General features: G+C 41.5%; 1 protein-coding gene across 1 annotated transcript in view; it reads left to right on the forward strand.

The window, feature by feature from the left end:
* The window catches only part of kiaa1109 (KIAA1109 ortholog), a 255,509-nt gene extending 234,068 nt beyond the window's left edge, over positions 1-21,441 (forward strand). The window contains exons 86-88 of the mRNA XM_061925065.1: positions 13,910-14,044; positions 18,361-18,526; positions 20,714-21,441. Coding sequence (XP_061781049.1) covers positions 13,910-14,044; positions 18,361-18,526; positions 20,714-20,936 — 524 coding nt within the window. The 3' untranslated portion in view covers positions 20,937-21,441. The remainder of the gene's footprint in view (positions 1-13,909; positions 14,045-18,360; positions 18,527-20,713) is intronic.
* Positions 21,442-21,680: the final 239 nt, after the last annotated feature.

Here is a 21,680-nt window from a genome sequence, read left to right on the forward strand (position 1 = left end):
TGTGACAGTCATTGGTACTTTAACTTAACTTTAACTTTACACATACAAACTGTAGCACACAAAAAAGCACATTTAATTAAAAAAACGTTATTATGGTCTTACCCTTACTTATAAATGAAGTCCATGCGCCGCTCCTTCTGAACAAAAGCATCGATAACTTGTTTATAGAAGTCTTCCTTATCTTTCTTCAGTTTTAAAAGTCTCTCTGTCTCGATGGAGATCTTCCTTTAATTATTACCTCCTGCTTCGATTGAAAGTCAAGTTTAGAAAACTGTTCTGCCCTCACTATGTGTTGAGGTTATACAGCTTGGCAGACAGCTAACAACCAATCCAGGACATTCTTATAAATGTCCAAAGCAGATGAAACCATTTAGGCTCTTTATTGTTGTTGATCTTGCTTTGTCTTGCACTGGACTTTTTTTTTTTGTAAAACTGAAATACACACAATGACAATGTATAAGCTATATGATTCAATCAACACACTGAAATGCAATACACAATATGTAACATCAGCTCCACACAAATACATAGCACCACCATCAAACAAACACTGCTGAGTGTTGAAACTATTTTTATGGTGGAAATACACGACCGGCAGCCATTTTAAGTCCTCAAACATCCATTAAATTAGTGCACAAAAATCGTTTTTCAATACACATCTTACTATCAAATTTAGCCAATTTCCACCTTCATATTGAGCCACATAAACACGTTAAACAGTTTACTTACAGTTTACTTACTTTTCCAAGGCTAGTAAGAGGTAACACAACTTGTCTACTTCTTATTGTCTCATCAACTGACTAACATCGTAAACTGGAAGTGCCCAAACTGATGACGCGCAGCATTTTCCCATCGCCACAAGGTGTCAGTAATAGTCCACAATCAAACGGGCATAACAAAAACTGTTTTATTTTAGATATGTAATCCTCCATGTTAAAAGTCCAGGCGAGAGGAAAAAATAAACGATCGCTAACTGTTGCTGCTTGTTGTCACTTATTCTGCAGCCGAGTAGTCGCTAAAATGATCCCTGGGATGATGGGATCACTAGCGCCCTCTACCACCATGAGGCGGGATTACTGCGAGCCTCAGCCAGTGCGTCTTCGCAGCCGTTTTATGATTGCTCAGCACAAGAAATACGTTACACATACAGTTGTTGACAAAATACACTGTGCATTATATACCTCAGCTAACTAAACTATGGAAATGTATAATATAATTCATATAGCAATATGGTCTCACTGCACAGCAGGCCAGCAGTTAGCCGAGTCATTGCGCAATCCATGGTGGCTGGTGACTCACCGCAAGTCTCTTCTCAGTATTTGAACGGCAAATGTGAAAATTCAGCGATTTTGAATAAAAATAATCTAAAACTGGTGAAGTTAAATGGAAAATAATTTTATAGTATAATCACTGGATACATATAACAATTAAATTTTTTTTTTTTCTTTTTACATTTTTTTTCTTTCCATGATGGCACGTGAGGCCCCGCCTCACCTGCCTCCCCTGACTGCATGTCACTGGTATATATATATATATATATATATATATATATATATGGGGCCATGGGGCCCAGCCGGGGGAAGCCCAAAGAGGCAATGTGGGTCCCCCCTCCAATGGGCTCACCACCCATAGCAAGTACCATAGAGGTCGGGTGCAATGTGAGCTGGGCGGCAGCCGAAGGCAGGGCACTTGGCGGTCCGATCCTCGGCTACAGAAGCTAGCTCTTGGGACGTGGAACGTCACCTCGCTGGGGGGGAGGGAGCCTGAGCTAGTGCGCGAGACGGAGAAGTTCCGGCTAGATATAGTCGGACTCACTTCGACGCACAGCAAGGGCTCTGGAACCAGTTCTCTCGAGAGGGGCTGGACTCTCTTCCACTCTGGCGTTGCCAGCAGTGAGAGGTGACGGGCTGGGGTGGCAATTCTTGTTACCCCCCAGCTCAGGGCCTGCACGTTGGAGTTCAACCCAGTGGACGAGAGGGTAGCTTCCCTCCGCCTTCGGGTGGGGGGACGGGTCCTGACTGTGGTTTGCGCTTAAGCGCAGAACGGTAGCTCAGAGTACCCACCCTTTTTGGATTCACTTGAGGGAGTACTTGAGAGTGCACCCCCGGGTGATTCCCTCGTTCTACTGGGGGACTTCAACGCTCCTGTTGGCAACGACAGTGAAACCTGGAAAGGCGTGATTGGGAAGAATGGCCGCCCGCATCTGAACCCGAGTAGTGTTTTGTTATTGGACTTTTGTGCCCGTCACAGATTGTCCATAACGAACACCATGTTCAAACATAAGGGTGTCCAAATGTGCACTTGGCACCAGGACACCCTAGGCCGCAGTTCCATGATCGACTTTGTAGTTGTGTCATCGGATTTGCGGCCTCATGTTTTGGACACTCGGGTGAAGAGAGAGGCGGAGCTTTCAACCAATCACCACCTGGTGGTGAGTTGGCTGCGATGGTGGGGGAGGATACCGGACAGACCTGGCAGGCCCAAACGCATTGTGAGGGTTTGCTGGGAACGTCTGGCAGAGTTTCCTGTCAGAGAGAGTTTCAATTCCCACCTTCGGAAGAACTTTGAACATGTCACGAGGGAGGTGCTAGACATTGAGTCCGAGTGGACCATGTTCCGCACCTCTATTGTCGAGGCGGCTGATTGGAGCTGTGGTCGCAAGGTATCAGAATCAGAATAGTTTTATTGCCATAGTTTGAGAACAGGTTAACAAACTAGGAATTTTTGTAGTTTGTAGGTAGTTGGTGCCTGTCGTGGCGGTAATCCTAGAACCCGTTGGTGGACACCGGCGGTGAGGGATGCCATCAAGCTGAAGAAGGAGTCCTATCGGGTTCTTTTGGCACATAGGACTCCTGAGGCAGCGGACAGGTACCGACAGGCCAAGCGGTGTGCGGCTTCAGCAGTCACGGAAGCAAATACTCGGACATGGGAGGAGTTCGGGGAAACCATAGAAAACGACTTCCGGACGGTTTCGAAGCGATTCTGGACCACCATCCGCCGCCTCAGGAAAGGTAAGCAGTGCACTATCAACACCGTGTATGGTGAGGATGGTGTTCTGCTGACCTCCACTGCGGATGTTGTGGATCGGTGGAAGGAATACTTCGAAGACCTCCTTAATCCCACTAACACGTCTTCCTATGAGAAAGCAGTGCCTGGGGAATCTGTGGTGGGCTCTCCTATTTCTGGGGATGAGGTTGCTGAGGTAGTTAAAAAGCTACTCGGTGGCAAGGACCCAGGGGTAGATGAGACCCGCCCGGAGTTCCTTAAGGCTCTGGTTGCTGTGGGGCTGTCTTGGTTGACAAGACTTTGCAGCATCGTGTGAACATCGGGGGCGGTACCTTTGGATTGGCAGACCGGGGTGGTGGTTCCTCTCTTTAAGAAGGGGAATCGGAGGGTGTGTTCTAACTATCGTGGGATCACACTCCTCAGCCTTCCCGGTAAGGTCTATTCAGGTGTACTGGAGAGGAGGCTACGCCGGATAGTCGAACCTTGGATTCAGGAGGAACAGTGTGGTTTTCGTCCTGGTCGTGGAACTGTGGACCAGCTCTATACTCTCGGCAGGGTCCTTGAGGGTGCATGGGAGTTTGCCCAACCAGTCTACATGTGCTTTGTGGACTTGGAGAAGGCATTCGACCGTGTCCCTCGGAAGTCCTGTGGGGAGAGCTTAGAGAGAATGGGGTATCAGACTCTCTGATTGTGGCGGTCCGCTCCCTGTATGATCAGTGTCAGAGCTTGGTCCGCATTGCCGGCAGTAAGTCGGACACGTTTCCAGTGAGGGTTGGACTCTGCCAAGGCTGCCCTTTGTCACCGATTCTGTTCATAACTGTTATGGACAGAATTTCTAGGCGCAGTCAAGGTGTTGAGGGGATCTGTTTTGGTGGCTGCAGGATTAGGTCTCTGCTTTTTGCAGATGATATGGTCCTGATTGCTTCATCTGGCCAGGATCTTCAGCTCTCAGTGAGGTAGTTAAAAAGAGCGGAATGAGAATCAGCACCTCCAAGTCCGAGTCCATGGTTCTCGCCCGGAAAAGTGTGGAGTGCCATCTCCGGGTTGCGGAGGAGACTCTGCCCCAAGTGGAGGAGTTCAAGTACTTCAGAGTCTTGTTCACGAGTGAGGGAAGAGTGGATCGTGAGATAGACAGGCGGATCGGTGCGGCGTCTTCAGTAATGTGGACGCTGTATCGCTCCGTTGTGGTGAAGACGGAGCTGAGCCAGAAGGCAAAGTTCTCATTTTACCGGTCGCTCTACGTTCCCATCCTCACCTATGGTCATGAACTTTGGGTTATGACCGAAAGGACAAGATCACGGGTACAAGCGGTCGAAATGAGTTTCCTCTGCCGGGTGGCGGGGCTCTCCCTTAGAGATAGGGTGAGAAGCTCTGCCATCCGGGGGGAGCTCAAAGTAAAGCCGCTGCTCCTCCACATCGAGAGGAGCCAGATGAGATGGTTCGGGCATCTGCTCAGGATGCCCCCCGAACGCCTCCCTAGGGAGGTGTTTAGGGAACGTCCGACCGGTAGGAGGCCACGGGGAAGACCCAGGACACATTGGGAAGACTATTTCTCCCGGCTGGCCTTGGAAAGCCTTGGGATCCCCCGGGAAGAGCTGGACGAAGTGGCGGGGGAGAGGGAAGTCTGGGCTTCCCTGCTTAGGCTGCTGCCCCCGCGACCTGACCTCGGATAAGCGGAAGAAGATGGATGGTATATGTATATGTGTGTATATATGTTTGTATATATATATATATATATATATATATATATATATATATATATATATATATATATATATATATATATATATATATATATATATATATATATGTACATATATATATATATATATATATATATATATATGTACATATGTATGTATGTACATATATATATATATATATATATATATATGTATGTACATACATACATATGCATACTTATATATATACATATATATATATGTATTATATATATATATATATATATATATATATATATATATATATATATATATATATATATATATATATATATGTACATATATATACACTACATTGCCAAAAGTATTTGGCCACCCATCCAAATGATGAGAATCAGGTGTCCTAATCCCTTGGCCCGGCCACAGGTGTATAAAATCAAGCACTTCGGCAAGGAGACTGTTTCTACAAACATTTGTGAAAGAATTGGCTGCTCTCAGGAGCTCAGTGATTTTCAGCATAGAACTGTCATAGGATGCCACCTGTGCAACAAGTCTAGTCAGGAAATTTCCTCGCTCCTAAATATTCCAAAGTCAACTGTCGGCTTTATTATAAGAAAATAGTAGAGTTTGGGAACAACAGCAACTCAGCCACCAATGTAAATGTAAACCATGTAAACTGACAGAGAGGGTCAGCGGATGCTGAAGGGCATTGTGCAAAGAGGTTGCCGACTTTCTGCACAGTTGCTCCAATTCATGTGACCTTCCAATTAGCCCACGTACAGTACGCAGAGAGCTTCACAGAATGGCTTTCCATGGCCAAACAGCTGCATCTAAGGCATACATCACCAAGTCCAATGCAAAGCGTCGGATGCAGTGGTGTAAACCACGTCGCCACTGGACTCTAGAGCAGTGGAGACGCGTTCTCTGGAGTGAATAATCACACTTTTCCATCTGGTAATCTGACGGACGAGTCTAGGTTTGGAAGTTGCCAGGAGAACGGTACATTTCGGACTGTATTGTGCCGAGTGTGAAATTTGGTGGAGGAGGATTTATGGTGTGGGATTGTTTTTCAGGAGTTGGGCGTGGCCCCCTAGTTTCAGTGAAAGGAACTTTGCATGCTCCAGGATACCAAAACATTTTGGACAATTCCATGCTCCCAACTTTGTGGGAAAAGTTTGGAGCGGGGCCCCTTCCTCTTCCAACATGACTGTGCACCAGTGCACAAAGCAAGGTCCATAAAGACATGGATGACAGATCTGGTGTGGATGAACTTGACTGGCCTGCACAGAGTCCTGACCTGAACCTTTTTCGCCTATCCATCAATCCATTTTCTACCGCTTGTTACTGGGTCTCCTAGGCCAGGGGTCGGCAACCCGCGGCTCCGGAGCCGCATGCGGCTCTTTGATCACTCTGATGCGGCTCAGCTGCATACTTGCCAACCCCCCCGATTTTTCCGGGAGGTTTCCGGATTTCAGTGCCTCTCCCGAAAATCTCTCGGGGCAAACATTCTCCGATTTTCACCCGGACAACAATATCGATGGCTTGCTGTGATGGCACTGCCTTTAACGTCCTCTACAACATGTCGTCGCGTCCGCTTTTACACCATGCTATCTGCGTGCTGGCCCGGTCACATGTAGTATGCGACCTCTGCTTACACACGTAAGTGACTGCAAGGCATACTTGGTCAACAGCCATACAGGTTACACTGAGGGTTGTGATATAAACAACTTTAACACTCTTACTAATATGCGCCACACTGTGAACCCACACCAAACAAGAATGACAAACACATTTCGGGAGAACATCTGCACTGTAACACAACATAAACACAACAGAACAAATACCCAGAATCCCATGCATCCCTAACTCTTCCGGGCTACATTATACACCCCCGCTACCACCAAACCCCGCCCCCCCCAGTCACTTATGTGTGTCTGCAGAAGCCGCATACAACATGTGACTGGGCTGGCAAGCTGTTTGTACAGGTTGTACAGGGCGTTAAAGGCAGTGCCATCATAGCATGCCCTTATTATTATGGTTTGGGTGAAAATCAGCAGACATTCGAGAGAATAGTTGCTCTGAAATTTGTGAGTCTCCCGGAAAAATTGGGAGGGTTGGCAAGTGTGATGCTGTCAAGCGGCATTCATATAAAACTTGCGGGCCGCACTAACATTAAATTTTCATATTAAAGTGCGGGCCGTGTGTCTGAGACCCCTGGTTTATACATAGCACAAAGCACAAAAAAACTTTGTATGCAGTGTTATTTAATTTTAAATTTCAAAAGAGTTTTGTGGCTCCCATGGTTTTCTTTATTTTGTGAAACGGGTCAAAATGGCTCTTTGAGTGGTAAAGGTTGTCAACCCCTGTCCTAGGCAGATACAACCCGCCAGCGTCCAAAATCCGGCCTTTAAAAAAATAAAAAAATAAAAAAATTAATTTAATAAAAAAAAAAAAAAATGTATCTGTCCTTTTTCACCCATCCATCAATCCATTCTCTACCGCTTGTTACTGGACCTCCATCGATAACGGGACGTCATCACGCTTGCACCGCAAAGTCAGTCGAGAGCGCGGCAAGTGCGTGCTCTTTCAGTCATTTAAAATTAAAATAGCGAAACCGTTGGACTCAGAGTGTAGTTTTTAAATATCATTGGACATATGATTTTTTTTTGTTCAGTGTAAGGAACAAGCAGTTTAGATTGTATATATATATATATATATACATGTGTGTGTATATATACAGTATATATATATATATATATAGCCTGGCCAAATTTTTTTAACCTAATACGGCCCCTGGGTCAAAAACTTTGGGGACCCCTGCTATAAACACACTCCGCAACCTTGTGGACAGCCTTCCCAGAAGAGTAAAAGCTGTAATAGCTGCAAAAGGTGGACCGACATCATATTGAACCCTATGGGTTAGGAATGGGATGGCACTTCAAGTGGCCAAATACTTTTGGCAATATAGTGTGTGTGTGTGTGTGTATATATATATATATATATATATATATATATATATATATATATATATATATATATATATATATATATATATAATGTGTGTGTATATATATATATATATATATATATATATATATATATACACACACACACACACACATTCGTGGTCAAAATACTTGTGGAGGACATAATAATAATAATAATTTCTACAACTCTTATTTTTTTGTGATAGAGTGATTGGAGCACATACTTGTTGGTCACAAAAAACATTCAGGAAGTTTGGTTCTTTTATGAATTTATTATGGGTCTACTGAAAATGTGACCAAATCTGCTGGGTCAAAAGTATACATACAGCAACATACATTATCACTTTTGGTGATGTAGTAAAGCTACAATCAAATCAAATTAGCTTCATGGCATGGCCTCTTAACTTCATGTGAGTGATTTTGATTGACGACACCTGTTGACTTCTCTGAGCCCATTTAAATAGGGCTCATGTGATGCAGTCATTAGACTCGGTTACAAACGCGACAATGGGAAAGTCAAAGGAACTCAGCACGGATCTGAAAAAAAGTATCATTGGCTTGAACAAGTCAGGAAAGTCACTTGGAGCCATTTCAAAGCAGCTTAAGGTCCCAAGAGCAACTGTGTAGACAATTGATTTAGCTTTATATTTATTAAGCTAAATCAGGCTAGAATTAAGGTTTTAGAATGGCTTTCCCAAAGTCCTGACTTAACGTGTGGACAATGCTGAAGAAACAAGTCCATGTCAGAAAACCAACAAATTTAGCAGAACTGCACCAATTTTGTCAAGAGGAGTAGTCAAAAATTCAACCAGAAGCTTGCCAGAAGCTTGTGGATGGCTACCAAAAGTGCCGTATTGCAGGTAAACTTGCCAAGGGACATGTAAGCCATACTTGCCAACCCTACCGGATTTTCCGGGAGACTCCCGAAATTCAGCGCCTCTCCCGAAAACCTCCCGGGACAAATTTTCTCTCGAAAATCTCCCGAAATTCCGGCGGAGCTGGAAGCCACGCCGCCCCCAGCTCCATGCGGACCTGCGTGAGGACAGCTTGTACTCACGTCCGCTTTCACACAATATAAACAGTGTGCCTGCCCAATCACGTTATAACTGTAGAATGATCGAGGGCGAATCCTTGGTTTCTTATGTGGGTTTATTTTTAGGCAGTTTCATTAACGTCCTCCCAGCGCGGCAACAACACACGTTTTTGTCTACCGCAAAGCAGTTGGTCTGCCGTAAACAGCAATGTTGTGACACTCTTAAACAGGACAATACTGCCATCTACTGTACCTGCATATGTGACAATAACATATAGGGCTTTTAGAGAGTGCAGTGCACAACTGCGCACACAACAAGGAGACGAAGCAGAAGAACGAGGAAGATACAACCATGGCGACGCCGACGACGAGTAAGATGAAGAAATACGCTTGTAAGTTCCAAGCCTCAACTGCGATTGGACCTGGATAGCCTCCGGGAAGAAGTAGTGGACTACCAAGTGCTTGGCAGTGAAGAAAAGATTGACCAGTTTTGGGCCATGCTAGGGAGAGATGGAAGATTCCAGACTCCAGTGCATTTGATGAAAGCATTTTTGTGCGTGCCACACAGCAATGCATCATCAGAGAGGGTGTTCAGCATGGTTAGAAAAATAGTGACAGAGAATAGAACAAGGATGGACAATTCAACCCTTAACTCAACAATGAGTAGATGAGTGTTAAGTGTGTGTATATGTGTAAATAAATGAACACTGAAATTCAAGTATTTCATTTATATATATATATATATATATATATATATATATATATATATATATATATATATATATAGCTAGAATTCAAGCGGTAGAAAATGGATGGATGGATAGCTATAATTCACTGAAAGTCAAGTATTTCTTATATATGTGTGTGTATATGTATATACATATATATATATATATATATATATATATATATATATATATATATATATATATATATATATATATATATGAAATACTTGACTTGGTGAATTCTAGCTGTAAATATACTTCTCCCCTCTTAACCACGCCAGCCCACCCCCCAAAATCGGAGGTCTCAAGGTTGGCAAGTATGATGTAAGCAAATATTAACATTGCTGTATGTATACTTTTGACCCAGCAGATTTGCTCACATTTTTAGTAGACCCATAATAAATTCATAAAAGAACCAAACTTCATGAATGTTTTTTGTGACCAACAAGTATGTGCTCCAATCACTCTATCACAAAAAAATAACATGACAGCCATGACATTATGTTCTTTACAAGTGCATGTAAACTTTTGATCGTGACTGTATATATATATATATATATATATATATATATATATATATATATATATATATATATATATATATATGTATATATATATATATATATATATATATGTATATATATATATATATATATATATATATATGTATATATATATATATGTATATATATATATATATATATGTATATATATATATATATATATACATGTATATATACATGTTACACCTTTTGAATGCAATTACTGAAATAAATCAAGTTTTTCAAAATATTCTAATTTACTGGCTTTTACCTGTGTGTATATATATATATATATATATATATATATATATATATATATATATATATACATATATACATATATATATATATATATATATATATATATATATATATATGTATGTATATATGTGTATTAGAGATGCGCGGATAGGCAATTTATCTCATCCGCAACCGCGTCAGAAAGTCGTCATCCATCCGCCATCCACCCGATGTAACGTTTGATCTGAACTGCATCCGCCCGCTGTTATATATCTAATATTAATTAAAAAAAAAAAAAAAAGGGTGAAAACTACGCGAATTGCACCTTGTGCAGACAAGATTTTTCGATGGGACACGGAGGAATTAGCGACGTTGGGACAAAAAAACACAAGTCTAATGCCGTTGCTAGCGATACAAGTGGAAAACTTTCAACGTTTTTCGTCGCCCAAACAGATTCTTTGGATGTGATAAATGCCGAAGTTTTATTTACGGAGGCAATAATTGAGCATGGACTTCCAATCGCACTGGCTGATCACATGGGACAGTTAATAATGTAATGCAACCTTTAAAAATCATTACGCGGTGATCGCGATCCCAAAAATAAACTTTTCTTGCATGATAATGTCCAGAAAATTTCGCTTTATATTACTATAGAGTCCTTTTAACGAATGAGTTTGATGGTTTATCACAAACCTTAAATGAAATTCCATGGCCACCGTCCTGCTCTCTATATCAACCAGGGTGAGCCCCACCCCTTTCGTGAGCGCACTGAGCGCGGAGTGACCCCTTTTACGCGCCCCCGGCAACAGGGGTGGCAAGCAGGTAAGCTGCGCGGGCGGAGCGCGCGGAGTGACCCATGTTACGAGCCGGGGGTGGCGGGCAGGTAAACTGCTTACCTGCTGCGCGTGACGCCGGCCGCGGCGAAAGCGGACGAGGCGGGGTGTCGGTGCGGTGGGCGCGGTAGTGACCCTGGACGTGCGTCGGGCCCTTCTCGCGGATCGCCTCAGCTACGGCTCCCGGTGGGGCCCTCTCGGGGGAAGGGGCCTCGGTCCCGGACCCCGGCGAGGCGTCCCTTCTCCGCTCCGTAAAAGTGTCCATCTCTTTTCTTTTTTTTTCTTCTGTTGTGGCATATGCAGCAGGTGCCTGCTCGTTTTTCGTATGTGGGTAACAACATTTAACTATGTATATATATTTCCCCATTGGTTTAACTGCCACCCGCAAAAAAAAAAAAAAAAAAAAAAAAAAAATCTAATTAATCCGCCCGACCCGACCCGCGAGCCGATAAAATCTTATTTTTTTTAATTTCATCCGCCCGATCCGCGGATAATCCGCGGACTCCGCGGTTGTGTCCGCAAACCGCGCATCTCTAATGTGTATATATATATATATATATATATATATATATATATATATATATACAGGTAAAAGCCAGTAAATTAGAATATTTTGAAAAACTTGATTTATTTCAGTAATTGCATTCAAAAGGTGTAACTTGTACATTATATTTATTCATTGCACACAGACTGATGCATTCAAATGTTTATTTCATTTAATTTTGATGATTTGAAGTGGCAACAAATGAAAATCCAAAATTCCGTGTGTCACAAAATTAGAATATTACTTAAGGCTAATACAAAAAAGGGATTTTTAGAAATGTTGGCCAACTGAAAAGTATGAAAATGAAAAATATGAGCATGTACAATACTCAATACTTGGTTGGAGCTCCTTTTGCCTCAATTACTGCGTTAATGTGGCGTGGCATGGAGTCCATGAGTTTCTGGCACTGCTCAGGTGTTATGAGAGCCCAGGTTGCTCTGATAGTGGCCTTCAACTCTTCTGCGTTTTTGGGTCTGGCATTCTGCATCTTCCTTTTCACAATACCCCACAGATTTTCTATGGGGCTAAGGTCAGGGGAGTTGGCGGGCCAATTTAGAACAGAAATACCATGGTCCGTAAACCAGGCACGGGTAGATTTTGCGCTGTGTGTAGGCGCCAAGTCCTGTTGGAACTTGAAATCTCCATCTCCATAGAGCAGGTCAGCAGCAGGAAGCATGAAGTGCTCTAAAACTTGCTGGTAGACTGCTGCGTTGACCCTGGATCTCAGGAAACAGAGTGGACCGACACCAGCAGATGACATGGCACCCCAAACCATCACCCAACCATGCAAATTTTGCATTTCCTTTGGAAATCGAGGTCCCAGAGTCTGGAGGAAGACAGGAGAGGCACAGGATCCACGTTGCCTGAAGTCTAGTGTAAAGTTTCCACCATCAGTGATGGTTTGGGGTGCCATGTCATCTGCTGGTGTCGGTCCACTCTGTTTCCTGAGATCCAGGGTCAACGCAGCCGTCTACCAGCAAGTTTTAGAGCACTTCATGCTTCCTGCTGCTGACCTGCTCTATGGAGATGGAGATTTCAAGTTCCAACAGGACTTGGCGCCTGCACACAGCGCAAAATCTACCCGTGCCTGGTTTACGGACCATGGTATTTCTGTTCTAAATTGGCCCGCCAACTCCCCTGACCTTAGCCCCATAGAAAATCTGTGGGGTATTGTGAAAAGGAAGATGCAGAATGCCAGACCCAAAAACGCAGAAGAGTTGAAGGCCACTATCAGAGCAACCTTGGCTCTCATAACACCTGAGCAGTGCCAGAAACTCATCGACTCCATGCCACGCCGCATTAACGCAGTAATTGAGGCAAAAGGAGCTCCAACCAAGTATTGAGTATTGTACATGCTCATATTTTTCATTTTCATACTTTTCAGTTGGCCAACATTTCTAAAAATCCCTTTTTTGTATTAGCCTTAAGTAATATTCTAATTTTGTGACACATGGAATTTTGGATTTTCATTTGTTGCCACTTCAAATCATCAAAATTAAATGAAATAAACATTTGAATGCATCAGTCTGTGTGCAATGAATAAATATAATGTACAAGTTACACCTTTTGAATGCAATTACTGAAATAAATCAAGTTTTTCAAAATATTCTAATTTACTGGTTTTTACCTGTATATGTATATATATATATATATATATATATATATATATATATACATATATATATATATATATACACATATATATATATATATATATATATATATGTGTATATATATATATATATATATATATATATATATATATATATATATATATATATATATATATATATATATATATATATACACATTAGTTTTGAATGATATAATGAATTAAAAGCGGTACTATACGGCTTCTGGAAAATACTGGTTCCCGTTTTTGTTGTTACAAGCATGACATGGCTGGTTTCACGAGCAGTGGAGCATGTGGTTTAGGTGTTGCCAGCTTAGCTTAGCGACATTGTGGCAAGTAATCAGAGCCCTGTAGATACTTTGTTCAAAGAGACTGCCAACAAATCTATTAAGTCTTTTGGCGACTCTGACATGAAAGTGCCTATCGCTGTTCTCAACAAGCAGCGAGTGCTTCAGTGAGACCATCACCTGTCTAAAATTTTTGACATCTAGAAATTGGAAGAAAAAAAAAGGCGACAGAGTAAATTGTTGCTATTTCTAAACATATTTTCTTTTGCTTTTCATGCTTTTTACAAATGTTTTTGCAAATGAATGCATCAGTGCCAGTGGGAAACACTCTTTAGTTTGTGGTACTTACCTATTTTTTGTTACGTCTTACGGTGTCTTTTGTTGTGTTTCCCAGATTCAGACAGCAAACCAAAGGTGGAGTGCAGCGTGGTAACAGAATTCACAGACCACATCTGTGTGACAATGGACGCTGAGCTCATCATGTTCCTCCACGATATGGTGTCCGCCTACCTGAAGGAGAAAGAGAAAGGTTTTTGGTCCTTCTGTTTTGCCAGTCATGTCTAACAATATGTGATAAGTCTGCCGCCTTCATGAGTCAACAAATAAATCTAACTCACCAGCAGTGGAAATAGTCTGTTCAGCTTTAGGGACCATATTATCAATATTAATGTCTGCAGTATGGACCTTATTGGTGCCATCAACTATGTTGTTGTGTGGATTGTGTAACGCAGACCTGGGCAAAATAAGGACCGGGGGCCACATGCGGCCCGTTAAACTTTTCAATCTAGCAGGCTGGAGATTCCCAAATAATATTTTTAGATCTTTAAGATCGAAACTGTAGCCGCCATAATGATGTTTTAAAATTACCATAACTAATGAACTATACAAAGTATTTCAATGGTTGGAATCTGCACTTTTGTGTGATATACTACCAACCCTGTTTCCATATGAGTTGGGAAATTGTGTTAGATGTAAATATATACGGAATACAATGATTTGCAAATCATTTTCAACCCATATTCAGTTGAATATGCTGCAAAGACAACATATTTGATGTTCAAACTGATAAACATTTTTATTTTTGCAAATAATCATTAACTTTCGAATTTGATACCAGCAACACGTGACAAAGAAGTTGAGAAAGGTGGCAATAAATACTAATAAAGTTGAGGAATGCCCATCAAACACTTATTTGGAACATCCCACAGGTGTGCAGGCTAATTGGGAACAGGTGGGTGCCATGATTGAGTATAAAAACAGCTTCCCAACAAATGCTCAGTCTTTCACAAGATAGGATGGGGAGGTACACCCCTTTGTCCACAACTGCGTGAGCAAATAGTCAAACAGTTTAAGAACAACGTTTCTCAAAGGGCAATTGCAAGAAGTTTAGGGATTTCAACATCTACGGTCCATAATATCAAATATCATCAAAAGGTTCAGAGAATCTGGAGAAATCACTCCACGTAAGCGGCATGGCCGGAAACCAATATTGAATGACCGTGACCTTCGATCCCTCAGACGGCACTGTATCAAAAACCGACATCAATCTCTAAAGGATATCACCACATGGGCTCAGGAACACTTCAGAAAACCACTGTCACTAAATACAGTTTGTCAATACATCTGTAAGTGCAAGTTAAAGCTCTACTATGCAAAGCGAAAGCCATTTATCAACAACATCGAGAAACGCCGCCGGCTTCTCTGGGCCCGAGATCATCTAAGATGGACTCATGCAAAGTGGAAAAGTGTTCTGTGGTCTGACGAGTCCACATTTCAAATTGTTTTTGAAAATATTCGACATCGTGTCATCCGGACCAAAGGGGAAGCGAACCATCCAGACTGTTATCGACGCAAAGTTCAAAAGCCAGCATCTGTGGTGGTATGGGGGTGCATTAGTGCCCAAGGCATGGGTCACTTACACATCTGTGAAGGCATCATTAATGCTGAAAGGTACATACAGGTTTTGGAACAACATATGCTGCCATCTAAGCGCCGTCTTTTTCATGGACGCCCCTGCTTATTTCAGCAAGACAATGCCAAGCCACATTCAGCACGTGTTACAACAGCGTGGCTTCGTAAAAAAAGAGTGCGGGTGCTTTCCTGGCCCGCCTGTAGTCCAGACCTGTCTCCCATTAAAAATGTGTGGCGCATTATGAAGCGTAAAATACGACAGCGGAGATCCCGGACTGTTGAACGACTGAAGCTCTACATAAAATAAGAATGGGAAAGAATTCCACTTTCAAAGCTTCAACAATTAGTTTCCTCAGTTCCCAATCGTTTATTGAGTGTTGTTAAAAGAAAAGGTGATGTAACACAGTGGTGAACATGCCCTTTCCGAACTACTTTGGCACGTGTCGCAGCCATGAAATTCTAAGTTAATTATAATTTGCAAAAAAAAAATAAAGTTTATGAGTTTGAACATCAAATATCTAGTCTTTGTAGTGCATTCAATTGAATATGGGTTGAAAAGGATTTGCAAATCATTGTATTCCGTTTATATTTACATCTAACACAATTTCCCAACTCATATGGAAACGGGGTTTGTAGTTACTATCAGTGTTGGGACTAACGCGTTACAAAGTAACTGTAACGCCGTTAGTTTCGGCGGTAACTAGTAATCTAACGCGTTATTTTTTATATTCAGTAACTCAGTTACCGTTACTACATGATGAGTTACTGCGTTATTTTACGTTACGTTTGATGTAGTATCGGCTAGAAACAGAAGCGCTGCGGTGTCGTTCTTCTGAATCTTCCTCTGTCACAAGCCGGAGAGAAGAAAAGAGGCGCGGTCTATGTGTGTGTTTGGGTGTGGGTGTGGGGAGGAGAGGCACACACGTGATCCGCGGTTTGATATATGAAACAAACTAAAAAAAGTTGTTGGCACGTTCAGTCCACACACAGCGTGGTCATGGCGAGCGGAGTAACGGAGGAGCTTGAACGCCCCGTGCCATTGAATTGGTGAAAAAAGTTGTGGATGAACTATCCCGAGCATCATCTGTTGCGCTCATGACAGACGGGTGGACGTCCAGGGGAACTATAAGCGCTCACTTCATCACAGCAGACTGGGAGATGAGAAGACACGCCCCCTCTACGAGAGTCACCTTGCGCAGGTACTGACACAAGCAGTGGAGGAATGGAAGATAAAGATATCCCAGTCACACGTGATAATGCCAAAAATCAAATAATTACAGTGAATGAGGCAGGACTGGGACCACAGATAGGTGCTTTGCACATGTAGTGAATTTGGCATCACAGAAGGGAATCTCAGTCAATAGGATGGAGCGCCTCCTTGGGAGGATCAGGAAGGAGGTTTCCTACTTCCACCAAAGCACAACAGTTGCTCATGTGCTTAAGACAAAGCAAGAAATGCTAAAGCTGCCTACTCATAAGCTCATACATGATGTCCCAACAAGGTGGAACTCCACTTATGATATGTTGGAGCAGCAGGCAGCTATATACTCTGCATTGACCCACAACACCCTGAAGACAAATGTCACCCTGTCTGATGATGATGTGAGAGTGGCAGATGAGGTCCTCCAGGTGCTTAAACCCCTCAAAAGTGTTACATCTCTACTGAGCACTGAAACTTCACCATCTGTGTCAATGATCCTGCCACTGAAAACAAGGATTCTACAATCCATGGCTCCAAGTGTGGAAGACAGCAGCATCACTCCAGATGTCAGGCTTTATTTCACTACCTATGTTTTAAGGAAGATGATGTGCCTTCTTATGTTGCACTTTAACTTGTTTTTTATTAATGGTCATTGGTCCAAGTTTAAAGAAAGGAGGTATGCCTTTTTATGTTGCACTGTTTTTCATTATTTATGTTAAAAGGAAAATAAAAATGCATGTCAAGTTGATCAACAGATTGTATTATTCTCCAGTGCAATAACAGTACTGAAATGAAGGCTAAAAGTGCATTAATGGGAGCTTTAAAAAAAAAAAGAAGTAACTAAATAGTTACTTTTCACAGTAACACATTACTTTTTGGTGTAAGTAACTGAGTTACTTTTGAAATAAAGTAACTAGTAACTGTAGCTAGTTACTGGTTTTCAGTAACTAACCCAACACTGGTTACCATGGTAATCTAATTAGTTACCATGGTAATCTAATTAGTTACTATGGTAGTCTAATTAGTTACTATGGTAATCTAAGTCACAGCAGCTCAGATGAGGCACCAAGCAGTGTGGGTGGGGAGCACCCACAGTGCTCTGCACCCACAGAGTGTTTCCAGAGCAGCCAACCTGAAAAACGGGTGTAGGGACAGACGCGGAAGGATATTTTTACAACAAAGTTCTAAAGTTTAGTGATATATCAGATTGTAGGTGGGTTTTTTTTACCCTTCACGTTCATATTTTGCTATTTGTTGCATTTTTGTTGCGTTTCGCTTGATTATGAAATATGTCGATTGAGGGGGGCTGTGACGTTCATATGTTGTCAATATTCAGTGTTTTATCGTTCATAGTTAAGATTGTAAATCCCACATTCTTTATTTTCATCTAGGTGTCTCATTCAGTAAACTGTAAAATTCCATTCCGTTTTTTAAGGCGGTCTGTCATAACGTTTTTAGCATTCAGACATTTTTGTGAGGTTGTGAATTAGTGTTCCTAAAAATCAGATATACCGGCCCCCAGGCACATTTCTTTCTCTAAATTTGGCCCCCCCAGTCTAAATAATTGCCCAGGCCTGCTGTAAAGGAAGAGAAGTAAAGATTTTCACTCATTTAAATCCTTTTTTTTTAAGATAAATGGATCTTTTTAACAAAATGCTATCAATGTTTTGTATTCAAATGATGAATGTTGGTCTCTGGTGACAACACAATATTTATTTTCTTCATTGTGTCAGCCCTTTTTGCCCCACGTATGTTTGCGGCTCGGCCTGGCCAGAGAAGCCCCACGGCGCTGCACGACGACGGCTCCACAGACAAGGATAACGAAGACGGCATCAACTACACGACGGTGGACTGGAGAGAGTTCATGTGCAAGACTTGGCACTTGGAGCCCACTCTCAGGTAAGCCCTGCTTCTAAAACAGAAGACATCAGATTGAGCAGGACAAAAGTTGCAAGAGACAGGCTTATTGAAAGGATAAATTACCAATAGTAAGACCACTACGCTGATTATCGTATTTTCCAGACCATAGGGCACACCGGATTATAAGGCACACTGCCGATGAGTGGGTCTATTCAGGCCTTTTTTCATACAAAAGGTGCACCATATTATAAGGCGCATTAAAGGGGTCATATTATGATTTTTTTCTAAATGTAAAACACTTCCTTGTGGTCTACATAACATGTGATGGTGGTTCTTTGGTCAAAATGTTGCATAGATGATGTTTTACACATCATCTTCAAGTCGCTTTCTGACAGTCACTTGAGGATGCACCGTTTTGTGGGCGGTTGTATTTACGTGGCTCACCTTCGACAGCATCTTCTCCCCGTCATCTTTGTTGTAGTGGTGTAGCGTGCAAGGACAGGAGTGACAGAAGTGTCAAAAAAAAGGAGCTAACTGATTTAATGACATTCAGACTTTACTTCAATCAATAACGGAGCAGCATCTCCTCATTCATGGCTCACTTAGTGCAACAACAACGCCGGAAATGTGTCCCGTGAAAAACCGTCGGACCGGAACTCTTTAATAACTAAAGTTCCTTGGGTGAATTATGTAAACTCACTATACCGGTAGTTTTTAGCGCTTTCATAGTCAATCTACTGACAGATATAAGTTAGAACTTTACACTACTTTATATTAGAAATGGCAACAGCAGAGGATGAATGTCCCATAACAAGAAGATAGAGAAAAAGAAGCAGCTTATTGACTACGTCATCGGCACGGACAACAGTGGCGAACGTGCGCACATTTTCAGGACTTACGCAGATCCCAAATACACATCAGCTGGTACCAGAAGGTAAGAAACGTTGGTTTTGCATAATATTGTGAAACAAAACCCCAGATAATATGTCTGCTAATGGGTGCCATTTTGCTGTCCTTATACACACACACCATAGTAATACTTGTATCTCTGACTACGGTTGCCGTAATGGGCCGACAATCCATCATGCGGTGTGGCTTCAAAGTCATACTAAAACATTTTGACAGATTTGTGAGTTCTGTGTGTAATGTTCTTTGTTTTCAATAGAACATTTAAAGTTTTGGTGTTGTTTACTGGTGTCATATTGCAGTCTACACATATCTCTTATGTGTGTCTACCATCTACTGGTTACACTTATCATTACACCATGTACCAAATAAAATTGCTTCGAGGTAAGGTAAGCACAACCAGAATTATTCCGTACATTAGGCGCACCGGGTTATAAGGCGCAATGTAGATTTTTGAGAAAATGAAAGGATTTTAAGCGCGCCTTATAGCCTGAAACATACAGTAGTTATCGCTGTATCGACAATATGAACTATAAATACAGTACTGTCTGAGAATCTAAGCTTTTCAATTGTGCACATGGAACCTACAAGCCGTGCTTTCTGAAAACAGAGTGATTGTTCCATACTCAGCGGAATACCAGACCGAGATGTTTTTACAGTTCGTTGAAGGACCACTGAACACAACGCCAGCCAAAAATAACAAATAATAAGAATAGATTGTATTTGTATTTATTTATTTCAATAAATCTTCAAATATTGCAGTACAAACCAATATTTAAAACAATAAAAGCTTGGCCATTGAAACAGATCAAATACTAAGACAAAACATTCAGTGAAGCATAAGAAACCAATGGTGGGTTTTCTAACAGTGTGTCAATTTTAGTTATTAAAAAAAAATCTTGGTCAAAAAATTTTAGTATGATAATTATTGGTGATAATAGTGATCGTTTTGGTCACAATAACCCTGATATGATATGTTCATATCGTTACACCACATGTTCGAACACTTTAAAGATGATTTACTATCAATGTATCCAGGCATGCAAGACATAAGGAAGAATCAAGAAGTTGCTTCTTTCTCACCCAGTACTCTGGAACACATTTCTTAGTTCAGGGAGATAGTGGCCACTGTGACACATCAAAGAGATGCCATGTTGTCCCCACAAAACAAAAACGATTAGAATTCTTAAGCATAACTACTCAAGTCTCTTCCTGTGGAATGAACGAAGGGGATGTCAGGACATGGTTTGACTTAAACCTGATGTTTAGCTTCATTCCCAACAAAACAACTACTAATCCAAACATGGCCTTTGTCTTCAGGCTCATCTCCTGGACGGGCCGTAAGATCGACCCAGTGGGTGTGGACTACATTTTGCAAAAACTGGGCTTCCACCATGCCAGGACTACAATTCCTAAGTGGCTGCAGAGAGGCGTGATGGACCCACTGGACAAGGTTCTGTCTGTGCTCATCAAGAAGCTGGGCACCGCCCTTCAGGATGAGAAGGACAAGAAAGGCCGGGAGAAGGAGGAACATTTGCACTGACACGTGACATGTTCATCTAAACGACACTGGATTATTTCTTACATAAATGGTATTTTCCATGGCTGTTTACTGTACACCACTAGCTGTGTAGATTTCCTCATGAGCCACCATGATTGCTTTATGATCGTTTGATTGCTTTAATGATTACAACCATGCTTCTTCTTCACAATGACCTCTCGCACCTTTTTTTTAATGCTATCTGATATTTCATGAGAAAATATTTCTTACAACTTTGCCTTTTCTCTGTTTCCCATGGAACACATGGTAAATGATGCTTTATGGATTGTATTTTTTTTATGGATGTTTTTCCAAAAGTGAACAAATGAACACCGGGACATAATCTGCCACTTCATGAATCTGTAATTACATCCTTATTTAGGGCCATGTAAAATGCATCGCGCATATTTGTGTCTTTTTTAAATCCACATTGTAGGCAGTGTATATAAGGAAATTTCGTAAATGTGTTGGTTTCCTAATTAATAAAATAATGACATTGAATTTTAAATTAATCTCTCGTGTTTTATTTTTGAAAGGCTCAGAATTATTTATGGATAAATGATGCCTTTGTGATTGTATGGCACACTCACTACCTGTCCTGACTGCGTTCTGTTTCATTTTGGAATCTGCTAAAATTAAAAACCTATTACATTTTAAACAAATAGTAAACCGGAAAAGAAGAACAATTACTTTATTTAGTGCTATAAAATCAAAATATCCCACACGTTGTAATTTTTTCTTTCTTAC

Source organism: Nerophis lumbriciformis, linkage group LG29, assembly GCF_033978685.3.
Source record: "Nerophis lumbriciformis linkage group LG29, RoL_Nlum_v2.1, whole genome shotgun sequence".
Classification (NCBI taxonomy): Eukaryota; Metazoa; Chordata; class Actinopteri; order Syngnathiformes; family Syngnathidae; genus Nerophis; species Nerophis lumbriciformis.